The 25628-nt window shown below is 41.9% G+C and overlaps 1 protein-coding gene across 5 annotated transcripts in view; it reads right to left on the minus strand.

Moving 5' to 3' along the window:
* The window catches only part of MAP2K5 (mitogen-activated protein kinase kinase 5), a 178019-nt gene that overhangs the window by 84416 nt on the left and 67975 nt on the right, over window positions 1–25628 (minus strand). For all 5 annotated transcript variants that reach the window (XM_056571648.1, XM_056571650.1, XM_056571651.1 and 2 more), the window contains one exon: window positions 22489–22553. In XM_056571648.1, the coding sequence (XP_056427623.1) occupies window positions 22489–22553 (65 nt within the window). The remainder of the gene's footprint in view (window positions 1–22488; window positions 22554–25628) is intronic.

The following is a 25628-nucleotide window of genomic DNA, read 5'->3' on the forward strand; positions in this document are numbered from 1 at the left end:
TGAAGGTATATTCTACTCATAGGTTGCTCCTGAAGCATCAAATCCATGGGGAACCCCTTAAAAACAGAGGCCCTGAACAACTGGCTAATTCTTTCCCTTCCCCTAAAATGTAAGCAGATGACTTCTGAAGATAGCTTTAATGTTGCTGATATTCTCCTTTTTCACAAAGGTGTGTTTATAAAAGATGTATTCCTAAAGATGAAGAAGAAATAATTCTGTGGCTGTTAGTTTTAACTGTACTATATACCCCAGCGGATCACCCCATACGTAAAATCTGTCACACTTAGGGTAGGTATACTACTGCTCATATTATGCCATGCATCTTTCTCAATGCAGTAGATTATGGTACAGTCTATCATAAAAACATCCTAAAATACCTTTGTGGCTCAGCCCCCCCACCAACCCACTATCTCCCTGTCTTATTAAGACTTCCAAAAAAAAAACCCTGAAGCTGTACATTACAGTACCAAATAGTATATCTAAATGAGACTATAAAGTCTCTCAGTTCCTCTCTCATAAAACGCTATGTAATGAAGGTTTCAATTTCTTTAAAATATGTGCTACTTTTCCTTACTGCCACTTAGTGTCTAACTCTTCCAAGAGAAGAGTCGTGTCAGTAATTCTAGTAAGATCTACAAGAAGTACGAACTTCAAGTGTCTGCAGGTTAGTGGAAGAAGGAGACGGAGATGGGAAAGAAGGCGATCTGAGTAACCAAGTCTTCGTAAGACAGCACTGTTATTCCTTATAAAACTGTGAAGGAATGTATTCTCTGTGTCAACTTCGGGCAGAGTAGCTAAATAAAAATGTTATAAATAAGAAAAAACAACCTCACACAAACCTGCATCATAGTGCACCATCTCCCAAAAACGAGTGTGTGCTATGTTATGGAACACAGAGTACAACATGAAGAAAACTGATTAAAGGATAGGGGATAAGTTATAGAACACGTGGGGTCCAACTGCTGGGACCCACGCAATCTCCTGAATCGTGCCCCAACAGTCTGCTGTAAGGGGTCGTGCTGACCCCCATACGGAGCGGCGGCCAACACGCCCCCTCCATGTATCCCATAGAGATAAGTGGAGGGGGCGAGTCGGCTATGGCTTACTGCGGGAGGTCGGAACGGTCACTTCCAGTAGACTGTTGGGGCCCCGTTCAGGAGATTGCGGGGGTCCCAGCGGTCGGACCCCCTGCGATCTATAACTTATCCCCTATACTTTGAACAGGGGATAAGTTATGTTTCACTGCACTACTCCTTTAATAGGCTCCTGTTGTCTGGGAGCCTAACAGCCCAAGATCCAAAGGTGAAAACATTGATTATTTCATCAGCGCTGCTCGTTCTGGGAGGACAAGTCATTAGCACCATGGTACAAGTGCTTTCAGAATGCCCAAGTTTTTGTCCATTGATCTCACACAATCTTTAGACCAATGACAGATATACAGATTTGTGCAGCTGCCCACTAGCACTGTAGGCAAGGTTCTGTTACCAAAACAGATCTGTTTATATTAGAATATCTATTAGAGATCTTGCTTGGGTTTCATACAAATTACTATGAAAGTTTAGTAGGGCAGGTTACCAGGTGCAGAATAAATAATACCTAAACCATCTAAGCTCTGGTTTTGGGAGCCACTTCCTTATTACTTAAGGGCCATTGTTTAAAGGAAATCTTTTAGATCATTTCAAGCGGCTACAGATTCAGCTATACAGACCATAGTATCGGTGTTACTTACATGCCACTGTTGACTGTGCTGCTAAAATGTCCAGGAGCTGCAGGGCTGAGCTGCTCAAGTGCCGCAGACCCACTAACCTCCTGGCTCCCCCTCCCTTCCCTGAAAGATTGATATACAGGGCATGGCTTCCAGATCAATCTAAGGAAGGTAAAATTACTGTATCCTCCCAAAAAGAGTAACTGCTTGTAAATGTATTGATATTTTTAATACCCGTTTCCCCGAAAATAAGACAGTGTCTTATATTATTTTTGCTCTAACATCCACATGGCAGCTTGTCCTGGTAACGTAAAGTAGGCCTTATTTTTTTCTTTGGGGGGGGGGGGGGGGGGGGGGATGTCCTTCTTTTGGGGAAACAGGGTAAATGTAGATTCAAGTGCATATTTATCCAGAGCATTTCCATACCAGTGCACATTCCTTTTATTCTTGTTCTACTTATCTCTACATGGGTTTCTGCATAGAATACCAGGTAAAGCACAGGAGGATTCAGCTCCACTGGGAAATATTACTGGTCATGCTCTGTGACCTTTACAAAAGATCATTTCCCATGAAGGAGAAGGATGAGCTGCATCTATTATCTTCTCTACCTACTGGGGTCTCCTTTTTATCACATCCAAAACAGGAAGTCTCAATTTTAGGCTTCGTGGTAAAAATGAAAATTGCAAGATTTTAGGATTATTTCATAATATACATAGTGAAAAGACAAAAATTGAAAAGAAAACCCACAAAAATGCTCTAAAATATATATAACAAAAACCTGATTTAAACAACTGTCCACAGATTTTTTGGCATCTTATTTAATCCTGTTTCAAGGCACTATAAAAAGGCCCAAGATATGGTACCTCCAGTAGGTGGCACAAAGAGCAAGCTCTCTTCCTTCTGGAGAAGGGCTACTTTACAGATGAACCAGATGAAAATGGCAAAAAAAAAAAAAAAAATTAAATGCCTTAAAATGCATGTTTTTGTAGCATGTAAATGGCATATTGTATTTTTTCAGATTTTCAATTACTATACCATGTGTGAACATACTCTACACATTGAGTGTCATTACTTCTCAGTATGTTGTGAATTAACATATCCGTATTTTTAGACATGGGAACTAAAGAGGAAAATGGGAACTAAAGAGGAAACCAAATGGGGAGAAATCTGAAATAAATCCTTAACACGTCTTGTACCCAACTCAGTGCCAAATTAATTAGCCCATCATGTAAGTGGACTCCGCACCCAGAGATGCCTCTACAGTTTCCCAAGCAATTAAAAAAGGGAGGCTTAATGATTTAATTATGGTGTGCGCCAATTCACCCGTGGAGGCCTGGGTTAAGTTTCCTGTGCACGGTACACGCCTGGTTTGGTTTACAGATCACTGACAGTACCAATTTAACATTTAATTATGGGGATGATTTGGGTCACAATGGGAGAGCGCAGGTGGGTGGTGGGCACATGTCACAAGGAAGGAAAGCGAATGTGGAGTCTTTAGTTGGAGGTCTCAAATGCCTCAACTTACCCCAAACACACAAACTGTAAAGTGATTAATGCAGCCTGAATAGCAGATCTGGTTACATTGTAACACACACCTTCCACGCACCTCTGTCTTACTTAACAGCCAGTCCTTTAAATGAGCCTGTAGCAGATGCAGTAATTACTTGTCTGTCTGCACCATTTGCATACTTCTAAACCGGCAGAGGGACTGTTAACTCACTGTGTGTTGAGTGCTTCCTCCCATCTTTGGAAGAGACTGACTAACTCAAGGCAGTAGGAAAAGTCTTGCAAACTCTGCAACCTCTTCCTAACTGGCTGTGAGGGTCTGTTCATGCTACAGGGTTTCTCCCAACCTTTCCAGTTTATTCTAGGGTCACAATATCAGTCTATAGCATTGTTCTTGCCATCAAAAGTACCAGAGTCCTGGTGGACCTCATTAAAGTCACGTGTGTTGTCAGGTTCTCTGGAAAATGGAACAGTAACAGAGTTTATGGGTTCATTATAAACCAAAGACATAACCCTAGTGTGAACAGAGCCTAAAACTAGCAGTATCTCAGAAGTAGATTTAGTATAATGCAATGTTTCCCATAACAAAGTAGCTAAAGGGGTTTTCAAGGATTATGAAAAAAATATTATGGGACAGGGGATGGTAGGAGAAATAAAGAAACCTATACCTCACTTCCTCACAGCTTGCTCTCAGTCCAGCACTAAAGCCCCCATAAGACATGCTCCAAGGATGTCACCGTACACATAACCTGTGTGAGATCACTAAGGCCAGAGATTGGCTGCAGCACCCTGTGTGTGGTGACATTTTTGGAGCAATACTGCTGGGCCCTCCAGGGTACTGGAATGAGCTAGGGGCAAGGGTTGTTTCAATTGGGGCACTTCATTGGGGGAGTCAAGAGCCACATCAACAATGATCCAGGAGCAAGCTGAGGCGTGTGTAAAAAGTATTGCTGAAACCTTTTTATACTCATACTTCAGCACACCTAACAAGATCATACAGTGTGGATGCAGATAAATCCATTCCATAAAGCAGAAGTTTCAAAATGGATAAACTGCAGTCGCTGAGGTGCATGTATTACACCTTAGTTTCCGTGGAAGAAAACGGTTACTTCCACCCTCAACTCTAGTATTGTTCTTCCTATTACTGTCAGACACGCTCCTCCAACTCTGACTGATGGATTCTTACCTTATCCTTATTCCCTACTATGCTTTGCCTGGTCATTTGGACTGTCTGAACAGTACTTATTCTTCTACTCCTGGTTCTGACTTCTGACTAACTCCTAAATTTCCACTAATTCTTTGGCCTGTCACATTCTAATTGATTTCCTGGTAACAACCTATGGCTCCATTTCTGGTCTCTCCACTGCCTCATAGGCACCACCTTCAAAAATCAAGAGCATACCTCCTTGTAGGGCTTAAGAGTGAAAAGTAGGGGATTCCTTAGACTCCACATCTCAGTCTAGTCTGCATGGAACAAATTGTGGCCTAGGCTGCATTTTAATCGCAATTTGGGAATACGGCAGCCAGATTCGATGGGAGAATTTAAAAGACAGCCCATCTGGACCCTTGCTGCACCCCCAAAGTCAGCTTGTAACTCTGGCCAGCTTATTTTTGGACCGTATCAGTTTTTGTCGCCGGACTGAAACCAAAGCAGACTACAGTTTTTGGTGCAGCACTAACCTTTTCCAGCTCATTGAAATGAATAGGGTGTGGCACAGGTCCAGCGGGGATATGGAAGCAGATGTTTTATTAACTTCCATCAGATCTAGCTGCCATACCTCTAAAACGTGATGTGAATGCAGCCTTAGAGTATCCACATTCTTGTACCTGACCTTAAAGGACATCTGCAGCGTTACAAGCACTTATCCCCTATCTTGAGGATAGGGGATAAGTGTTTGATCGCGGGGGGTCCGAACGCTGGGGCTCCCGGTGATCTCCTGTACGGGGCCGCGGCTCTCCCGTGCAGGGGGTGTGCCAGCCGCAGCATGACGTTGCAGCATTCGTGCCTCCCCGCATCCCCCATAGAACTGTATGGGGACGAGGAGGAGACGGGGCGTCACCGTCGACCTCTAGGTCGACGCTACGCGCCTTAGCGCTCACCATGAGCGCTTATAGCGGCACCCCGTTAGGGAGATCGGGGGGGGGGTCCCAGTGGTCGGTCCCTATCCTGTGGATAGGGGATAAGTGTAATGTATTATTGTATTGTATAGATTACGAGTCACCTCAGAGTGCTAGGGCATGTATGAACAGACTTATTGTCAATGCTAAATGCTTTATATGGTCATAGACCTCCTCAGTGGCCTCTAATATTCTTATTATCAGGAGACAATCCCATATATTACATAGTTACTAGTAAGCAATGAAATTCCCGCCAATGACTCAGACCTTCTCCCATGACATCAAGCATACACTTCTACACTAAAACTAGGTTGAAGGTTAGTATTTAATTTAAACCTTTCTATAAGTATCTACAGTAAGTGAGGCAGCGCTTTCCATTGTCAGATGCGCAACTAAAGTCCCAGGAGCTATGTAGGCACAAACCTTTTAAATGGGCCTTTTTATTTTGCGTGACGCTTAAGTATGCAAAGAAAAAAAAAACTGCTCTGAATGTCTTTTCATTTAAGAATCAGCCTGTTTCTAATTAAACTGGTGCCGGTAACTGGTTGCCTAAGTTTTAATCAGTTTCAATCACCTATTGATCTGCATACAGAAGCTAAGCAAAAATCATCTGAGTAAGAGATGGTTTGGGAATAGCTTGAGCGGAGAACAAACCCAGCGGCCTTGGGAAATAAGTCCTGTTTTAAGCATCCGATAAAGAAGCTGTTCAGCACTGCAGCCCAAGACCCAGCGCAGAATGACTTTAACTAACCAGCAGAAATTTATCATCTTCAGCCAAAATCAATGTTCTGATCAATCCCCCCCCAAACACTGCCGTCTGCAGGGACTCGCTGGCAATTTAGGGAAATTACACCATGTAAATGCTTGTGCTTTTAATTGAACTGCTTCATCAAGACGCCTTCCTCGGGCCGGCCCTCCATCTATCTGCCCTGTACCAGGCACTTTGTCTTGTGTGACGCAGCCAGCGTGGGGCAGCATGCAGAGACATAGATGAAGCTCAGACCTGCAGCAAGGCAAAGTAGACAGACTAACAACGGAAAAGGGTTGTGCAAGCAATGAAACTAAACTCTACAGCTTATAAAAGTGAAGATTAGAAAAGAAAATGGTAATATAATTCACTCATATGTGCAGAATATTTAGGGTATGGGATGGTGAACAATCAGACTTTTTTCAGACGCACTTATCAAAAATCATAATACATCCTGCATGCAGCATCTCCTCAGACTGAAATGGCTTATAACAGGTATTAACTACATAGTACATGATGATAATACTAACTATCAGTGTTACAGGGCTTAACAAGCACACAGACACAGCCCCCCCCCCCCCCATTGCCGTGGCAACCCAAGGGCACTCAGCAATAGAATCATAAGGACACCAGTTAGCTTACAGAGTGAGTTCCATCCTCCTGTCAAAATAATTAGGGGATACAGTCGCTACTGACCATAGTATCTAAAGGGTTAAATGGTCAGAATTGGAGTCATCTTCAATACTGGTCAATGCAGAAGGATGCCCGCTGAAAATGTAAGAATCAGCGTGGTTAATGAAATCTGTTCTAGATTGCGCTCACAGCCCTCCCTGCCTTGATTGATGTACGGGGCTTGTCTTCCAGCACTGAGCTGTGGACATCAATCAAAGCTGGAAAGGGTGGGGAAGGAGGCTCAGTACCACCTTTTTGGCACTTGAGCTCTGTGCATGATCTACAGCTGGCAGAATTCCTTTAAATAACTCCTTTCTGTGATTATTATTTTTGGCCTCATTTAGGAATTTGGGGTTAAAAGGCTAAGATTAATTTTTTTTTAGTCAATTAGCACGGGTGGCCACTGACTAAAGGAAAAGAGAAGCATATAAAGGAAAAGAGAGACATATTTTCCAGGTTTAGGTTTACAGCGTACCCGTCAGATCTCACAATTTTTTTTTTAAATATATCACTCAGTACCTTATCCTGACCATGTACATCTAATTTTTATGTATCTAGCACCTTTATTTATTTTTTTTATTACACTTTTAATTTAGCTCACTAGTCTGAATTCCTCTCAAAGGGAGGGGGCGTGGCCTCACTGTGCAGGTCTCCGCCCCCTCCCTCAGTATGCTGCCTGCTCACATCTCCCCTAGCATTAGCAAGACTACAACTCCCAGCTTGTCCTCACTGACAGTAGCAGGACACAAGCTGACAGTGGGAGGATTTTTCCTCTAGCTGTGAGTCCTGCGCTCACAGCTGTCAATCAAGGAAGTGTGTCCATGACATAGGTGATGATGCATGGACACAGCAGGACTAGTATGTTTACAAGCAGGCAGGGGGACAATTGTTTGACTGGCTTTTTCAGTATGAAATACTGAACATTTTCTAATGAAAGCAATTGCAAAACCATGCATGCTTTACAACATATCAAAATTGCCCATTTGCCCACAGTGCCCATTTAAACGTGGATACGTAGTTTAACACTTTTACAAAAATATGGATTCCCCACACTTAGAGGGTGCTCACCTAGCTTATTAAGTTTGCAGGAAAATCATAGATATGACACAAAACAATTGCCCTGACTTACTTAAAGGGGTTCTCCGGTGCTTAAACATCTTATCCCCTATCCAAAGGATAGGGGATAAGATGCCTGATCGCGGGAGTCTCGCCGCTGGGGACCCCCCAGGATCATGCAAACGGCACCCCGTTTGCAATCAGTCCCCGGAGCGTGTTCGCTCCGGGACTGATTACCGGCGACTACAGGGCGGGAGGCGTGTGACGTCACGCCTGCACCGGCGTGTGACGTCACGCTCTGCCCCTCAATGCAAGCCTACGGGAAGGGGCGTGATAGCTCCGGGGCCTGATTACAAAGGGGGTGCCGCGTGCATGATCCCGGGGGTCCCCAGCGGCGGGACTCCCGCGATCAGGCATCTTATCCCCTATCCTTTGGATAGGGGATAAGATGTTTAAGCACCGGAGAACCCCTTTAAACGGTTTAAGGCTAGGTTTCCCCACAGGTATTTTCCTGCCTTTTTTTCTTTTGGAGGCAAAGTCAGAAGTGTATTTAAAGGATTTGTAAATATAAAGGAAGGATTTATATTCCTCCTTCCTGCTAAATTCCCCCTTGACTTCTGCAGCTTAAGTTAAAAAAATGTCAAAAAATCCGTGTGGAAACCTAGTCTAATTCGTATACAGGGCGAACTTAGTTTAGACAATTTAAGAATGTTCCAGATCTATCACAATGAGTCAGGCTGTTTGATAAATCTGTTTGCACTAGAATTTGGACACATGTTTTGGAGCATGGTGTTACATCTTAAGCCACACACCCTTATAATGAGGCCATACACTTTATAAACTCATGTTGGAAAAAAGTGTCTAAAAAGTGTCTAAAGGTTAGGGTAAATGTAGTTTACATCATGTAAGGTGTTTATTTTTGGCACAAATTAAATCTGGGCCAATGTATAACAGCTGAACATTCTGGCTTTATTAAGCATCCCTCCTACACTTAAAGAGTACCTCTCATGATTTTGTTAAATTTTATAATCCTCACAGTTCACTGCACCTATCATGATACCCCCCCCGCCTTTATTTTTTACTATTTTTTAGTTTTCTACCTTGATATTGCTCTGTATTTTCTGCTCAGTCTCAGATTCACAGACTGAGAAAGGGTGTCACCCAGCAGGAGTGACATCATCTGAAGCCACACAGGGGAGAACTTCCTCCCTCGATCTGCTACACAGTCAAGCGCAGTTCAGTGTGTGAGATGAGCTATGAATAGCTAAGGCTGCATCCCCCCCCCCCCTTAGACCCCCTCAGCACTCCAGACTGCATGTACTGATTTTGGACAATTTCAGGCCAGTAGGAGTTCAAAGTCTGTGCAAGATATGGGGGGGGAGGGGAGGGAATGTGCTCTGGATAGGTAGGGAGACACCTAGTGGGAGCTTTTTTAAACACAAATAAATCATAGAAAACTTAATTTTTTTTTTTTAACGAAGTACATTAGAAAGATTTTTTATTCACCATAAGGAGTTCAATAGCTAAAATTAGTTTTAATGAGAGTGCCCATTTAAAAAAGCAAATAATTCTAGTTAAAGGACATCTGCAGCGTGATTAACACTTATCCCCTACAAACAGGATAGGGGATAAGTGTTTGATCGCGGGGGGACCGCTGGGACCCCCTGTGATCTCCTGTACGGGGCCGCGGCTGTCCCGTGCAGGGGGCGTGCTGGCCGCAGCATGACGTTGCAGCCGGCACGCCTCCTCCATACATCTCTATGGGAGAGGCGGGGAGGCAGCGTACGTGCCTCCCCGTCCCCCCCATAGAACTGTATGGGGACGGGGAAGAGACGGGGCGTCACTGTCGACCTCTAGGTCGACGCTACGCGCCTTAGCGCTCACCATGAGCCCTAATGGCGGCACCCCGCTAGGGAGATCAAGGGGGGTCCCAGTGGTCGGACCCCCCGCAATCAAACACCGTCATACCACTGTCAAGTGTCATACCGCTGCAGTTGTCCTTTAATACCTTGTCATGAAAATTTACTGAGCTGCGTACATTGCTATTTGAAAGAAAACATGCTCTCAACAAAAGGAGTTTTAACACTGGAAAGGATTATAAAACTTCTTCAAGATGGAGTCCAATACTTGGTGTTTGTCATTTCCAGTCAGCTGTAAAATTTGGTGCAGGTGTGAAGGTTATAAAAAGGAAAACATACAGATAGACCAAGGAAGACTTCAAAACATCAGGTTAAAAAACTGAAAGGCAGAATAAACTGTAAGGGATTTCCATGTAAAAAAAAAAAAAGTCAAATGAAAACCAGAACTAAGAGAAAAAAACAAGGTTACAGAGGCTAAAGATAGGAGTCAGAGTGTGGAGGATTGGATGTAAGCGATATTTGGTGATAAATCACCAATATATATTATACAAAGAGATGACACTTGAAGCTTTGTTTGGTTCCATTCTAATGGAACACAAAGATGACAGCTCATAAAATAGGATATGGGCTAACATGTCAGGTAAAGGACAAGGGGAGATGGCAAACATCATTTTTTTTTTAGTTAAGTAAATTAAGAGTAAATGGTGCAGTGCTTTAACTCAGTGGGCTCCATTCTCCCAGTGAGTTTTGGCACCTCATGGTCACCTCTCCCCGAGGCACCTTGGCTCTACATCCCCTGGCCCAATGACCAGACCCGGAGGAAACAGGTGACATCAGGGCAGCCGTTGAGCTGGTTACGTGGTACCAGCCCCGTCTCCTCTCCATCTGTCTTCTCCATGCAGCCTCCATCCTACATCAGTGAAAGGGACTAGCCCACTGATAAGAACGGATCCTACACTTGATCTTAGGCAAAAGGCTGAGAAGAGATGGCAATCCTTACCTTATAAGTGTGTTAAAGTTTTTCTTTAGAGGAGACATGTCAGCTCAATGAAATGGCCACAAACAGTCTGGATCTCAAACACATTGGGGGACATTTCCTAATCTAGTCTATTCTGGGCATGCTTATAGACCAGCGTATGTGGTAGCCTCCTGTCTATTGTGCTCCTAATTTATCAAAGGTCTCACAGCCCTTGATAAATTCTGTGCTCAGACTTCAGGGTCTACAGCTTAAACTGCATTTAGACCTGCTCCAACATGGTCTGACATTTCAGCGTATTTTGGGCAGATGCGACTTGTCGCACAGAAGTCGCACTTGATAAATTCAGCACCAATGCATTTTCCAATGCATTTCCGTCTAAAATAGACTTGCATGCATCATGTTCTAAAAATCCTCTACAGCAAAAGTCGCAGAAAAGTCGCACATATTTAGACTGCGACTTTCTGTGCGACAAATTTAGACAGGAAAAAACAGTCTAAATCCTTTGATAAATCTCCCCCATCGAAACTTTGTTATAGGAATTGTTCCATACCAGGGTTCTATCCGATAAAGCAGATCGGTCACTGCTTTTCCAGTAAATTGGAACAATCTTCATGTACATTATTTATCATTAGAGAAGTCAGCATCTAAAAAAATTCAGGTGCCATAAAAAGGCAAAGGAGGAGAAAAAAAAGTTGAGGAAAAGTTATGGAATATCAACAAAAAGATAATCCCCAAAAGATTCTAGAATGTTTTCTTTAATGGCTAAAAAATAAAATATATAAAAAAAAACAAAAAACATATGCCATTAATAAGAATACTTGTTTCATAAAGCCAGAATACTCCGCTATTAAACATTGTTTTGTGTCACATCCGATTTGTATATTTGCTGAATGCTGGGTGTCTATATGTAGATTCCATATTTTTTACCAGGGCTTGTAAATAAGGGATATACCTACTATGTTTGTTATAAGGCATCTAGAACAGACACAAAGCAGCGGACAGGAGGAGAGAATGCGTTTCAGCAGTGCATGGCGGCGCACGCTTAATTAGGCGGTGAAGTGGCGGCACAGAACCGGAGCTGTCTGTTCCTGAAGAGAGAACAGGATAGATGGGGTGCACTGACAGTTGTTTGAGGCTTAATTGGTTTTGTAAGAAAGTTAAATTCAAATAAATGTGTGAGTTCCTCATTTACTGCCAGGAATAAAGACATAGAGACTTGTTAAAGGTGATGGGAAAAGTTTTTATGACTTTAAACGAGCTCTTCCTCTGGAGGTTTTCCGCTCTGTGATTTCTAATATATATCAGCCTTTCTCCTCTTCTCACATTTTTGCTTTTCTTTCTTGTTTTTTTTGCTAAATCAATTAGCTATAGTTTATTGCTTTGTTGCCTACATTGTGTATCCTTCACTTTCTAAAGCGGAGGAAAATATTATGAAATGTACATGCCAGTGAGCCAGAGGATAGCATATGGCAGTCCCCGGTTGCTGCAAAATGTAGGGACAAGGGAAATAAATCTGGATATATTTATAGAGGATTTACTATACCAGCAGTCTCAGATTGCTGCAATATTTACTAGATCTTGTGCATTATTTTCCTGAATTAGATTTTGTTCACTATTATGTAAGAGGTTTTCTTTCAGATTTCCATTCTTTGTGACATTCAAAAAATGCAGTATAGTGCATGTCTAGTCTATTAAAGTGCATCTGTAGCTTTACTTAAAGGGGTATTCCAGGCAAAACCTTTTTATTATATATATATATATATATATATATATATATATATATATATATATATATATATATACCAACTGGCTCCGGAAAGTTAAACAGATTTGTAAATTACTTCTATTAAAAAATCTTAATCCTTCCAATAGTTATTAGCTTCTGAAGTTTTCTGTCTAACTGCTCAATGATGATGTCACGTCCCGAGAGCTGTGCATGATGGGAGAATATCCCCATAGGAACTGCACAGCTCCCGGGACGCGAGTCATCAGAGAGCAGTTAGACAGAAAACAACTCAACTTCAGGAGCTAATAACTATTGGAAGGATTAAGATTTTTTAATAGAAGTAATTTACAAATCTGAAAAATATAATGTAGCCCGGACCTTCTAGGTGAGTAAAAAATGGATATACAAGGATCGTGCTTCAATAATAATTATCATTTATTTATAAAAATAAAATTTCAACACTTCTCACAGGGCCCTTGTGAGAAGAGCATACATAATAAAAAGGCAACCTAACAAGATATTAGGCAATGATATTAAAATTAAAATTCTACACTTGGCATAGAGTATAGAATAATAGAATAAAATAGCAAAGTAAAAGCTGTACCATACAAATGTATTAGAAAATTGCTCTTCTAGATGTTTAGGGTAAATATGTCCCTTTTTTTTTTTTTTTGGATACAGTGACAAACAGTCTGTATTGATGGCAATTATTACCGGTCTGTTGATTGTGGCTCAGGCGGTGGATGTTGCTCCCGCAATAGCTAAGTGTCCGTAATGTATACAGTCCACTGTGTGGTGCCTCCGATCATAAGCCTGGTCCAGTCGGGTCTAAGCGTGGTGGCAGTCGCTGTCGGATAAGGCGCTGGCAGGCGCCAAAGATCGTGATGGTGTCCGGGGACTGCTGGCGCTGGCGTGCGCTAAAGTTGATATTCCTCACCGCTTCATTAGTTGGAAAGCAGGACCATGTACTGGAAGGCTGGAGGTTCACCTCGTGGTGCCGGCGTCTGACGTCAGAGCCGGAATGGTTACAGCAAAATAGTTGCACCGGGATGATTGTGCCGGAATGGATCCGAACCGCTGGACCGGGTAAACGGCAAAGCGTGAGCACAAATGGTGGTACAGTTCATAGAATGTAACTGGCCATAGAATTTGGGCACAGTTTTGATACTACTATGCCAGTAGATGAAGACTAGACGCGTTTCAGGGTTGTATGGTATAACCCTTTCCTCAGTAGTCATCAGGTTATACCATACAACCCTGAAACGCGTCTAGTCTTCATCTACTGGCATAGTAGTATCAAAACTGTGCCCAAATTCTATGGCCAGTTACATTCTATGAACTGTACCACCATTTGTGCTCACGCTTTGCCGTTTACCCGGTCCAGCGGTTCGGATCCATTCCGGCACAATCATCCCGGTGCAACTATTTTGCTGTAACCATTCCGGCTCTGACGTCAGACGCCGGCACCACGAGGTGAACCTCCAGCCTTCCAGTACATGGTCCTGCTTTCCAACTAATGAAGCGGTGAGGAATATCAACTTTAGCGCACGCCAGCGCCAGCAGTCCCCGGACACCATCACGATCTTTGGCGCCTGCCAGCGCCTTATCCGACAGCGACTGCCACCACGCTTAGACCCGACTGGACCAGGCTTATGATCGGAGGCACCACACAGTGGACTGTATACATTACGGACACTTAGCTATTGCGGGAGCAACATCCACCGCCTGAGCCACAATCAACAGACCGGTAATAATTGCCATCAATACAGACTGTTTGTCACTGTATCCCAAAAAAAAAAAAAAGGGACATATTTACCCTAAACATCTAGAAGAGCAATTTTCTAATACATTTGTATGGTACAGCTTTTACTTTGCTATTTTATTCTATTATTCTATACTCTATGCCAAGTGTAGAATTTTAATTTTAATATCATTGCCTAATATCTTGTTAGGTTGCCTTTTTATTATGTATGCTCTTCTCACAAGGGCCCTGTGAGAAGTGTTGAAATTTTATTTTTATAAATAAATGATAATTATTATTGAAGCACGATCCTTGTATATCCATTTTTTACTCACCTAGAAGGTCCGGGCTACATTATATTTTTCTGGTTTCCCTTTTTAGCAATTAAGGTATAGTTGCTTGCCCTGTTTGACCTCGGTGCGTAATAGTTGTGAGCTGCACACATCCACATTTCTTTTTCCTAATTTACAAATCTGTTTAACTTTCCGGAGCCAGTTGATATATAAAAAAAAGTTTTGGCCTGGAAAACCCCTTTAAAAGAAGTTATCTGGCCCCCCCAAAAAATGTTCCATTCTGCACGGACAGTTAGGGCTCTCTACTAGAGATCACAGGGGGTCCCAGAGGTCAGACCCCCCCCCCCCTCAGTCAGTCACTTATCTCCTATCCTGTGATCCTGTGTTTTTTGTGGATAAAAAACAAAAAAACAGCAATGTCAGGAAAGATAAACCAAAACCCCATTCCTAATGCACAAGGAACAGATATTCCCAACTAAGCGAATCAAACACTTTTCTCAAGTACAATGAGTGACTTAGTCCTATTTAGGTAAAGGGGTTATACACGAATAGGAAACAGAGCTAATTTCTTCCAAGAAAATCACCACACCTGTTCTCAGGTTGGGTGTGGTAATACAACTTGGCACCATTCACTTCAAGGAAACTAAGCCACAATAGTTTGTTGAAGATATTTCATCTCTGTTTTTTTTTTAACCCTGGATAACCACTTTAAGAAAAAATCCATCCAACTGGAAAGCATTACAGATATCAAATTATTAATATTACGGGTCTGGTCTGGAGCATTCCTCATCAGATGAATGTAAGAAGATAGAAAAGTAAAGGCTAAAATTTTAGTGAGTCATTTGCTGCTCCACCACTTCATTTCTCACGTGTGAGCCACTAGTGAGTTTGTGAGCCTCTAAGTTACAAAGCAAAGGTATGATTAGCATGGGAACACTAACCCCTGCTATACTGTGTAAATGGTTTCATAGAGTTAAAGGGGTACTCTGGTGCCAGAAAGTTAAACAGATTTGTAAATTACTCCTATTAAAAAATCTTAATCCTTCCTGTACTTATTAGCTGCTGAATACTACAGTGGAAATTCTTTTCCGTTTGAAACACAGAGCTATCTGCTGAATCACGAGCACAGTGCTTTCTGCCGACATCTCTCTCCATTTTTAATCCCCATAGCAAACATATGCTGTTCTGGACAGTTCATAAAATGGACAGAAATGTCAGCAGAGAGCACTGTGCTCGTGATGTCAGCAGACAGTTCTGTGTTTCAAAAAGAAAAGAATTTCCGCTGTAGTATTCAGCAGCTAATAAGTACAGGAAGGATTAAGATTTTTTAATAGAAGTAATTTACAAATCTGTTTAACTTTCTGGCACCAGTTGATTTAAAAAAAAAAAAAAAAAAAAAAAGTTTTCACCGGAGTACCCCTTTAACCCCTTAAGGACCAAGGACGTACCGGTACGTCCTGCTCTTCCGATATAACGCGGGGTTACACAGTAACCCCGCGTCATATCATGGCGGGCCCGGCGTCATAGTGAAGCCGGGACCCGCCTCTAATAGCGCGCAGCGCCGATCGCGGCGCCGCGCGATATTAACCCTTTAGCCGCGCGCTCAAAGCTGAGCCGCGCGGCTAAAAGTGAAAGTGAAAGTTCCCGGCTAGCTCAGTCGAGCTGTTCGGGATAGCCGCGGCTAATCGCGGCATCCCGAACAGCTGACAGGACAGCGGGAGGGCCCCTTCCTGCCTCCTCGCTGTCCGATCGCCGAATGACTGCTCAGTGCCTGAGATCCAGGCATGAGCAGTCATCCGGCAGAATCGTTGATCACTGGTTTCTTATGAGAAACCAGTGATCAACATAGAAGATCAGTGTGTGCAGTGTTATAGGTCCCTATGGGACCTATAACACTGCAAAAAAAAAGTGAAAAAAAAAAGTGAATAAAGATCATTTAACTCCTCCCCTATTAAAAGTTTGAATCACCCCCCTTTTCCAATAAAAAAAAAAACACAGTGTAAATAAAAATAAAAATAAACATATGTGGTATCACCGCGTGCGGAAATGTCCGAATTATAAAAATATATCATTAATTAAACCGCTCGGTCAATGACGTGCGCGCAAAAAAATTCCAAAGTCCAAAATAGTGCATTTTTGGTCACTTTTTATATCATTTAAAAATGAATAAAAAGTGATCAATAAGTCCTATCAATGCAAAAATGGTACCGTTAAAAACTTCAGATCACGGCGCAAAAAATGAGCCCTCATACCACCCCATACACGGAAAAATAAAAAAGTTATAGGGGTCAGAAGATGACAATTTTAAACGTATTAATTTTCCTGCATGTAGTTATGATTTTTTCCAGAAGTCCGACAAAATCAAACCTATATAAGTAGGGTATCATTTTAATCGTATGGACCTACAGAATACATATCAGGTGTCATTTTTACCGAAAAATGTACTACGTAGAAACGGAAGCCCCCAAAAGTTACAAAACAGCGTTTTTTTTTCAATTTTGTCGCACAATGATTTTTTTTCCCGCTTCACCATAGATTTTTGGGCAAAATGACTGACGTCATTACAAAGTAGAATTGGTGGCGCAAAAAATAAGCCATCATATGGATTTTTAGGTGTAAATTTGAAAGAGTTATGATTTTTTAAAGGCAAGGAGCAAAAAACGAAAATGCAAAAACGGAAAAACCTCCGGTCCTTAAGGGGTTAAGTAAAGTGATGCACTTAAAGGGGTACTCCACTGCTTCAACATTTTGTTCCGAATGCTGGGTGTGGGCTGCGGGGGTCATGATGTAACGGCCACGCCCTCGCTATGTCATGCCACACCCACCTCAATGCAAGTCTATGGGAGGGGGAGATTTATCAAAACCTTTGTAGAGGAAGAGTGGTGCAGTCGCCCATAGCAACCAATCAGATTGTTTATTTTTATTTTTAAAAAGGCCTCTGAAAAATGAAAGCAGCAATCTAATAGGTTGCTATGGGCAACTGCACCTCTCTTCCTCTACACAGGTTTTGCTAAATCTTCCCCTGTGCCCCAGTGCATTCAGTGTGGCAGAATATTCCTCAGACAACCATTAATAATATAGATGATAGCATTCCAAGGCATGTAAGTAATCGTATTTTTGTGCTTGGCGTTCATAACAGATAATGAATAAATCGAGAGGTTTTGAATATTTTGTTGTTGCCTTATTTTCATAATTTGCAAAAAGGGCTCTAGGTCTTCCCCAGGCAATTATAGACCGGTAAGTCTAACGTGCATTGTGGGTAAATTGTTTGAAGGACTTATAAGGGATTACATACAGGAATACATAGGGGATAATTGTATTATAAGTGATAACCAGCATGGGTTTACTAAGGATAGAAGTTGTCAAACCAATCTAATTTGCTTTTATGAAGAGGTGAGTAGAAGCCTTGACAGAGGAACGGCTGTGGATATAGTGTTTCTGGATTTTGCTAAAGCATTTGATACTGTCCCTCATAGACGTCTGACAGGTAAGTTAAGTTTGGGTTTGGAAATTTTAGTTTGTAACTGGATTGAACACTGGCTCATGGATCGTACCCAGAGAGTGGTGGTCAATGATTCGTACTCTGATTGGTCCCCGGTAATTAGTGGTGTACCCCAAGGTTCTGTACTGGGCCCGCTGCTGTTTAATTTATTTATCAATGATATAGAGGATGGTATTAACAGCTCTGTTTCTATCTTTGCAGATGACACCAAGCTTTGTAGCACGGTACAGTCTATAGAGGATGTGCATAAGTTACAAGATGACTTGGATAGACTAAGTGTCTGGGCATCCACTTGGCAAATGAGGTTCAATGTGGATAAATGTAAAGTTATGCATCTGGGTATTATTAACCTGCATGCGTCGTATGTCTTAGGGGGGGATTAAACTGGCAGAGTCACTGGTAGAGAAGGATCTGGGTGTACTTGTAGATCACAGACTACAGAATAGCATGCAATGTCAGGCTGCTGCTTCCAAAGCCGGCAGGATATTGTCATGTATCAAAAGAGGCATGGACTCAAGGGACAGGGACATAATACTCCCCCTTTATAAAGCATTGGTACGGCCTCATCTGGAATATGCTGTTCAGTTATGGGCACCTGTCCATAAAAGGGACACTGCGGAGCTGGAAAGGGTGCAGAGACGCGCGACTAAACTAATATGGGGCATGGAACATCTTAGCTATGAGGAGCGATTGTTTATTCTTGAGAAGAGACGTTTAAGGGGGGATATGATAAACGTATATAAGTATATAAATGGCCCATACAAAAAATATGGAGAAAAACTGTTCCAGGTTAAACCCCCCCAAAGGACGAGGGTGCACTACCTCCGTCTGGAGAAGAAAAGGTTTAGTCTCAAGGGGCGACACGCCTTCTTTACCATGAGAACTGTGAAATTATGGAACAGTCTACCTCAGGAACTGGTCACAGCAGGAAAAATTAACAGCTTTAAAACAGGATTAGATACATTCCTGGAACAAAATAACATTAATGCTTATGAAGAAATATAAAATCCCATCCCTTTCCCAATATCGCGCCACACCCCTACCCTTCAATTCCCTGGTTGAACTTGATGGACATATGTCTTTTTTCGACCGTACTAACTATGTAACATGTCTATGAATCCTGTGATTTCCAGACACCTTTTTACTTGTTGGTGTTACAATTTTAATGTTGAGGTGTATATTACAACTTCCTGCCCTTTTATTGTTAATTAAAATACCAAAAATAAAAATTATTAATTAAATCAGAGTGCCTGTCAGGTGTTGCTTCTTACACACGGGGTACACCTGCACACTGCATATAGTGAGAATATCTATAGCAGTTACTTTTTGCAATACATGTGACAGGCTGTCCAGGCATGCTGGGAGTTGTAGTTTTGCAACATCTGGAGGCACCCTGGTTGGGAAACACTGATCTAAAGACATACCCTGGTTGGGAAACACTTCTTTAGATGTGACTGTGCTGCGCAGCAAGGCACTCATAAACCGAACTGTGAAATATGACTTTATAAAGAGATACCCACAACATTCATGAATAACTTAATGGTAAACTCTGTAACTAAGGGGAATATATATATATATTTTTTGGAGTGATCTCTATGATTAAACCAGAATTTGCTATCTGTTCCTTGGTAAAAGGTCTCTTGCACTATAGAATCCAGCAGTGAAGTTGTTAACAATCCTGCATTTTTTAAGGTCTAAAGGGGGGTTGCGGGAATGCCTCCTGGTGATTCATGTGAGGAAGGGGCTCTGTATGGCTCTTTCTCCACAGAAACGTTATTATCCCTGAGAAGCGGGCTGGTGATTACGGTGCGTGGAGAGTATTGTTTCAGGGTCCTGGACAGACCAATATTGCTACACAAACAAGTTTTCATCCAATTGAGCTGAGGAAAAAAAATACAAAAATCAATATGTGGCTCCCATATTTCAGAAAAAAAAAATCTGCTGAGTCTGGATTACCACTACGGTGTGAGTGAGTGAGACTGCACGGAGAGTCCGATAATAAATCATTTTGCTCTCACCATTATAGATTGGAAACATATAGAAAACATGCTTACATGCAGGCACAATTGCCAGCTGGACTGATGGGCATTCTGCGTATAAGTCAAAATCTGCATCTATTTTCAGACACGAGGCTTATACTACAGGAAAGGTATGTATTCAAATAACTTGTCCAGCACAAGGGACTGGATAACCATCTTCTTGGATGTCAGAAGAGGCAGCAATACATCAGCTGTTCATCTCCAGCTCAGTTAGTGACAACAAAGGACTATATGACATATTCAAGTCTCTGCTTCCCCCCCAAAAAAAAGAGGCAAAAATAGAACTCTTTAGGGAGTCTAAACGGCTCCCTTATGAATACTTACAATTGGATGTATGCCACGTCTCTGGTTCCTGATAGAAATTGATTTGTCACAACATCTGATTAACAAACTAACATGAGCTGCCAATCCCTTTTTAACCTGTTATCCTTGACTTTTAGCGGCTCTGTGAAGACTACTTTTTCCCATTGCATGGGACAAAACATTTTTATTTTGGAGAGGCTAAATTTATTTTATCATTATTCTTTGCTTGTTTAACAAACTAGTTTTCAATCTAATCACTAGAAATAAAAGCATTGGACGCCTTTGAAATGCATTTTTTTTAATTCTTGCTTTGCACTTATTACAGACAAAACACATTTTCTCAATAGGTCTTTATTAAACAAAACATTTCTTCTACAGCCTGTTTTTTGTGAAATATATACAGCCTGTATGATTCTTCCCTGCAGACCGCCTTGTATCTGCTCTTCTCTCTCACTTTCTTTAGCCTGTGTGAGCTGCCCCCAAGGTTTATTTCCCCCATCATCTCTTTGAGCTAGTGCTGGGCAGTATGACCAAAAATGCATATTACAGTATTTTTGTAAGTTATGGCGGTTCCACGGTATACCAAGACCCCCCCCCCCCCGGGCTGCTGCGCTTTAAATGGTTAAGTTGCCGGCCGTCTGCGCTTTAAATGAATGAGATTCCGCCCGCTGCGCTTTAAATGGTTAAGTTGCCACCCGCTGCGCTTTAAATTGTTAATTGGATGGCCGTCTGCGCTTTAAATGAATGAGATGCCAGTGTGAGGTTGCAAAATTCCACCTCACACCGGCCGCAGCACTGGAAACGATTAAGTTGCGAGCCGGAAGCTGTCACCTCCTCCTGCAAGCACTAAAAGCCAGGCTTTTAGCGCTTGCAGGGGGAGGTGACAGCTTGCCACGACTCGCATCTCATTCATTTAAAGCGCAGCGGCCGGCAACTTAACCATTTAAAGCGCAGCGGCCGGCAACGTAACCATTTAAAGCCACAGCGGCCGGCAACGTAACCATTTAAAGCCGCAGCGGCTGGCAACTTAACCCTTTAAAGCGCAGCGGCCCGCATCTCATTAATTTAAAGCGCCAACGGCTCACAGGAGGACAGGGAGAACATATGATTATTTCCTCGATGTGGGGACAGCCACTGTGGCTGATAATTCATTCATTCATTCATTTGAGGGGGGAGAGGCCCGACCGGTATTGCGGTATAGGAAAAATTCACATCGTGCAGGAAAAACATACCGGTATTCGGTATGAACCGGTATACCGCCCAGCACTACTTTGAGCTGATGTGTAACTCATTTCTCCTTCCTGCTACTATCTCTAACACTGAAAGAGCAGAAAGTCTGGTAAAAACAACCCCCCTTCCGGACGAACCCATAGCTTTAGATTGCTGTCTAACCATCCATACACACACAAATGCATGTGTTTTAAAAAAGAAGAAAGGTGTAAGCCACTGATATATTCCTCTGGTGGTGGCTTATATCCATTGAGAACAAATTGATCAGGGAGCAACCCAATATGGCCAACCCTTCTCTTTCCCAACATTATCTGTCAGTGGAGAGTCAGAAGCACATGACCGGCATTAGATGGTTGGCCTGTCCTGAAAAAATTATCTGGTTTGGTTGACACTTATTTAATATGTATGCCCATATTTACTTGGAAATAATGGGGTCCCATAACAATTAATTAACTTTAAAACATCACAAAAATCCAAAACATTCCTCTTATGCTGATCCCTCACCCAATCCCCACATACACATTCATGCTCAGCTAAGCATGTTTTCTGACTAGGAAGACTAGAGAAGCCACTCATGGGCACCCTTGGAGGCAGATTATCTCCCTGAGAACACAAGCATAGGGCAAACTGAAATCCAACAGCCCAAAATAGCTTTTTCCTGATATCGACCATCAGAAAAAAAAATTGATGGCCAACTTTAAACTAATGTGTATGGCCAGCATTAGCATATAACCTCAAAGTAAGGGGGTGATCCAAATAAGAACATGTCTTCATTTAATCCTAAAAACAGTACGTTGGCTCATCAGTGGATTGGTTTGGCACTGGCCAAGTATGAGCACCAACCAGCCAAATAAGAGTTTGAGGATTCATCAACCTGAAGTGCATTCAAAATTGCGTATATAGGTTTGCCTGCCTCTTTGCAGACCAGTCACTGACCAGTTTTACAATACTTTCATAGGGTAAACCAACAATTTTTCATGCATTGTATACATACAATATTGTTATACTCACTTATACACGGTCCCTCCATTACCATGACCGAGAATATCACGATTCTGAATGTCAAGTTCATTGATCTATGAAAATAAATAAAATTAAAAGTATTATGGAATAGATAAAAGTGTATTTTTTCAGTACAATAATACATATACAGTCATGGCCGTAAATGTTGGCACTCCTGAAATTCTTCTAGAAAATGAAGTATTTCTCACAGAAAAGGATTGCAGTAACACATGTTTTGCTGTACACATGTTTATTCCCTTTGAGTGTATTGGAACTAAACCAAAAAAGGGAGGGAAAAAAAGCAAACTGGGCACAATCTCACACCAAACTCCAAAAATGGCGTGGACAAAATTATTGGCCCCCTTTCAAAATTGTGGAGAAATAAGATTGTTTCAAGCATATGATGCTGCTTTAAACTCACCTGGGGCAAGTAGCAGGTGTGGGCAATATAAAAATCACAAATGAAAGCAGATAAAAAGGAGAGAAGTTCACTTAGTCTTTGCATTGTGTGTGTGCCACACTAAGCATGGACAACAGAAAGAGGAGAAGAAAACTTGAGAACCAAAATTTGGGAAAAATTTCAACAATCTCAAGGTTACAAGTCCATCTACAGAAATCTAGATTTGCCTTTGTCCACAGTGCGCAGCATTATCAAAAAGTTTGCAACCCATGACACTGTAGCTAATCTCACTGGGCATGGACGGAAAAGAAAAAATTGATGAAAGGTGTCAACGCAGGATAGTCCAGATGGTGGATAAGCAGCCCCAAACAAGTTCCAAAGATATTCAAGCTGTCCTGCAGGCTCAGGGAGCATCAGTGTGAGCACAAACTATCAGTCGACATTTAAATGAAATGAAACACTATGGCAGGAGACCCAGGAGGACCCCACTGCTGACACAGGGACATAAAAAAGCAAGACTACATTTTGACAAAATGAACTTGAGTAAGCCAAAATGCTTCTGGGAAAACAGATTAGACCAAGATAGAGCTTTTTGGTAAAGCACATCATTCTACTGTTTACCGAAAACAGAATGAGGCCTATAAGAAACAGAACACAGTACCTACAGTGAAATATGGTGGAGGTTCAATTTTGTTTTGGGGTTGTTTTGTTGCCCCTTGCACTGGGTGCCTTGAATGTGAGCAAGGAATCATGAAATCTGAGGATTAGCAATGGATCGCACTGTACAGCCCAGTGTCTGAAAGTTGATTTTGCATCCGAGATCTTGGGTCTTCCAGCAGGACAATGACCCCAAACATACATCAAAAAGCACCCAGAAATGGATGGCAACAAAGCGCTGGAGAGTTCTAAAGTGGCAGCAAGGAGTCCAGATCTAAATCCCACTGAACACCTGTGGAGAGATCTTAAAATTGCTCCCTTCCAATAAGAGAGACCTGAAGCAGTTTGCAAAGGAAGAGTGGTCCAACATTCCGGCTGAGAGGTGTAAGAAGCTAATTGATGGTTATAGGAAGCGATTGATTTCTGTTATTTTTTCCAAAGGGTGTGCAACCAAATATTAAGTTAAGAGTGCCAATAATTTTGTCCAGCCTATTTTTGGAGTTTTGTGTGACATTATGTCCAATTAGCTTTTTTTCCTCCCTTTTTAGGTTTAGTTCCAATACACACAAAAGGAATAAACATGTGTATAGCAAAACATGTGTTACTGCAATCCTTTTCTGTGAGAAATGCTTAATTTTCAAGAAAAATTTCAGGGTTGCCAACATTTATGGCCATGACTGTATATGGCTAAGAATAATGGATGTCATATACAGAGGTCTGCAACTTTACTAGATTCTAGACTCCAGGCTGCTGTAAAACAGCTCATCCTCAGCAGACATATTCCCAGAACAATTGTGGCAAGTCCGATAGTGTCCCTCAGCTCACCAGTACAGTGCACTATTCAGATGATAACATGCTAAGGGTTGTATATGCAATTGAAAAGGCACAGAGGCAAAATACTACCATACAAAAATAAAAGAACAAGTACAGAAGAAAACAGATGAAGGAGATTGAAAGTAGGAGTGAGGGAGAAGATTCATACAGATGTGCGCGGGAGACATTGGTGGTGGAGGGGGGAGGAATTAAGAGAGAAAAATTAAAACAGAGACAGAGAACGTGGAAAATGAGTGACAGAGGAAGAACGTGTCAAGCTTGGGATGTAAAGTGTCAGGCAAAAGCAACTCGGGGCAATAAACAACACAGGGCCCAGGTCATTTCAAGTTCAGCTGCAAGAACAGCAAGATCAATACAACATTTGCCGTCCAATTTATAAAAGGTGATACCAAGGGACAGAGTGATGGAAAGTTTAATGACAATTTGTTTGCCTGGGTCATTTCATTAAAGTTTGATAAAAGGTGTCAGGCCTGGATGATATATCTGAGGTGTAGAGGGTCACACCAAGGGAGGGCTGGCAAAGGGATCTTCAGCTACTCGGACGGACACTTAGTGAACGGGTTAGCCTGTTTAACACATTTTCAGGCAGACGTGTGAAGTTTACAGTGTGAATGCACAAGTACAAAACTCAGATCCTGATAGATTTAAATCAATACAGTAAAAAAATAAAATATTTGCCCCAAACTGATTTTACAGCTTTGTCAAACTGATCGGTTTCCGATCTTTAAAGCAAGTGGCTAAGGTGGGGCATTTACTATATGTGGAAAGCAAGGAAGAGTTCCAGATGGAATAAAAAAATTATTTTTATCCCCCTTCCACCAATTCTCCCGTCAATGCTGGCCCCGCTGCTCAGCAGCGGGACCAGCATTGGCGGGAGAATTGGTGGAAGGGGAGTAAAAACATTTTTTTTTATTCCATCTGGAACTCTTTTTATATATAACATCAAATTCAAGACAACGCTCTTAAAGGGGTTATCCAGGAAAAAACTTTTTAGATATATCAACTGGCTCCAGAGAGTTAAACAGATTTGTAAATTACTTCTATTAAAAAATCTTAATCCTTTCAGTACTTATGAGCTTCTGAAGTTAAGGTTGTTCTTTTCTGTGTAAGTGTTCTCTGATAACACGTATCTCGGGAACCGCCCAGTTTAGAAGCAAATCCCCATAGAAAACCTCTTCTAAACTGGGCAGTTTCCGAGACACGTGTCATCAGAGAACACTTAGACAAAAAAGAACAACCTTAACTTCAGAAGCTCATA

Source organism: Hyla sarda, chromosome 4 (genome assembly GCF_029499605.1).
Source record: "Hyla sarda isolate aHylSar1 chromosome 4, aHylSar1.hap1, whole genome shotgun sequence".
Taxonomy (NCBI): Eukaryota; Metazoa; Chordata; class Amphibia; order Anura; family Hylidae; genus Hyla; species Hyla sarda.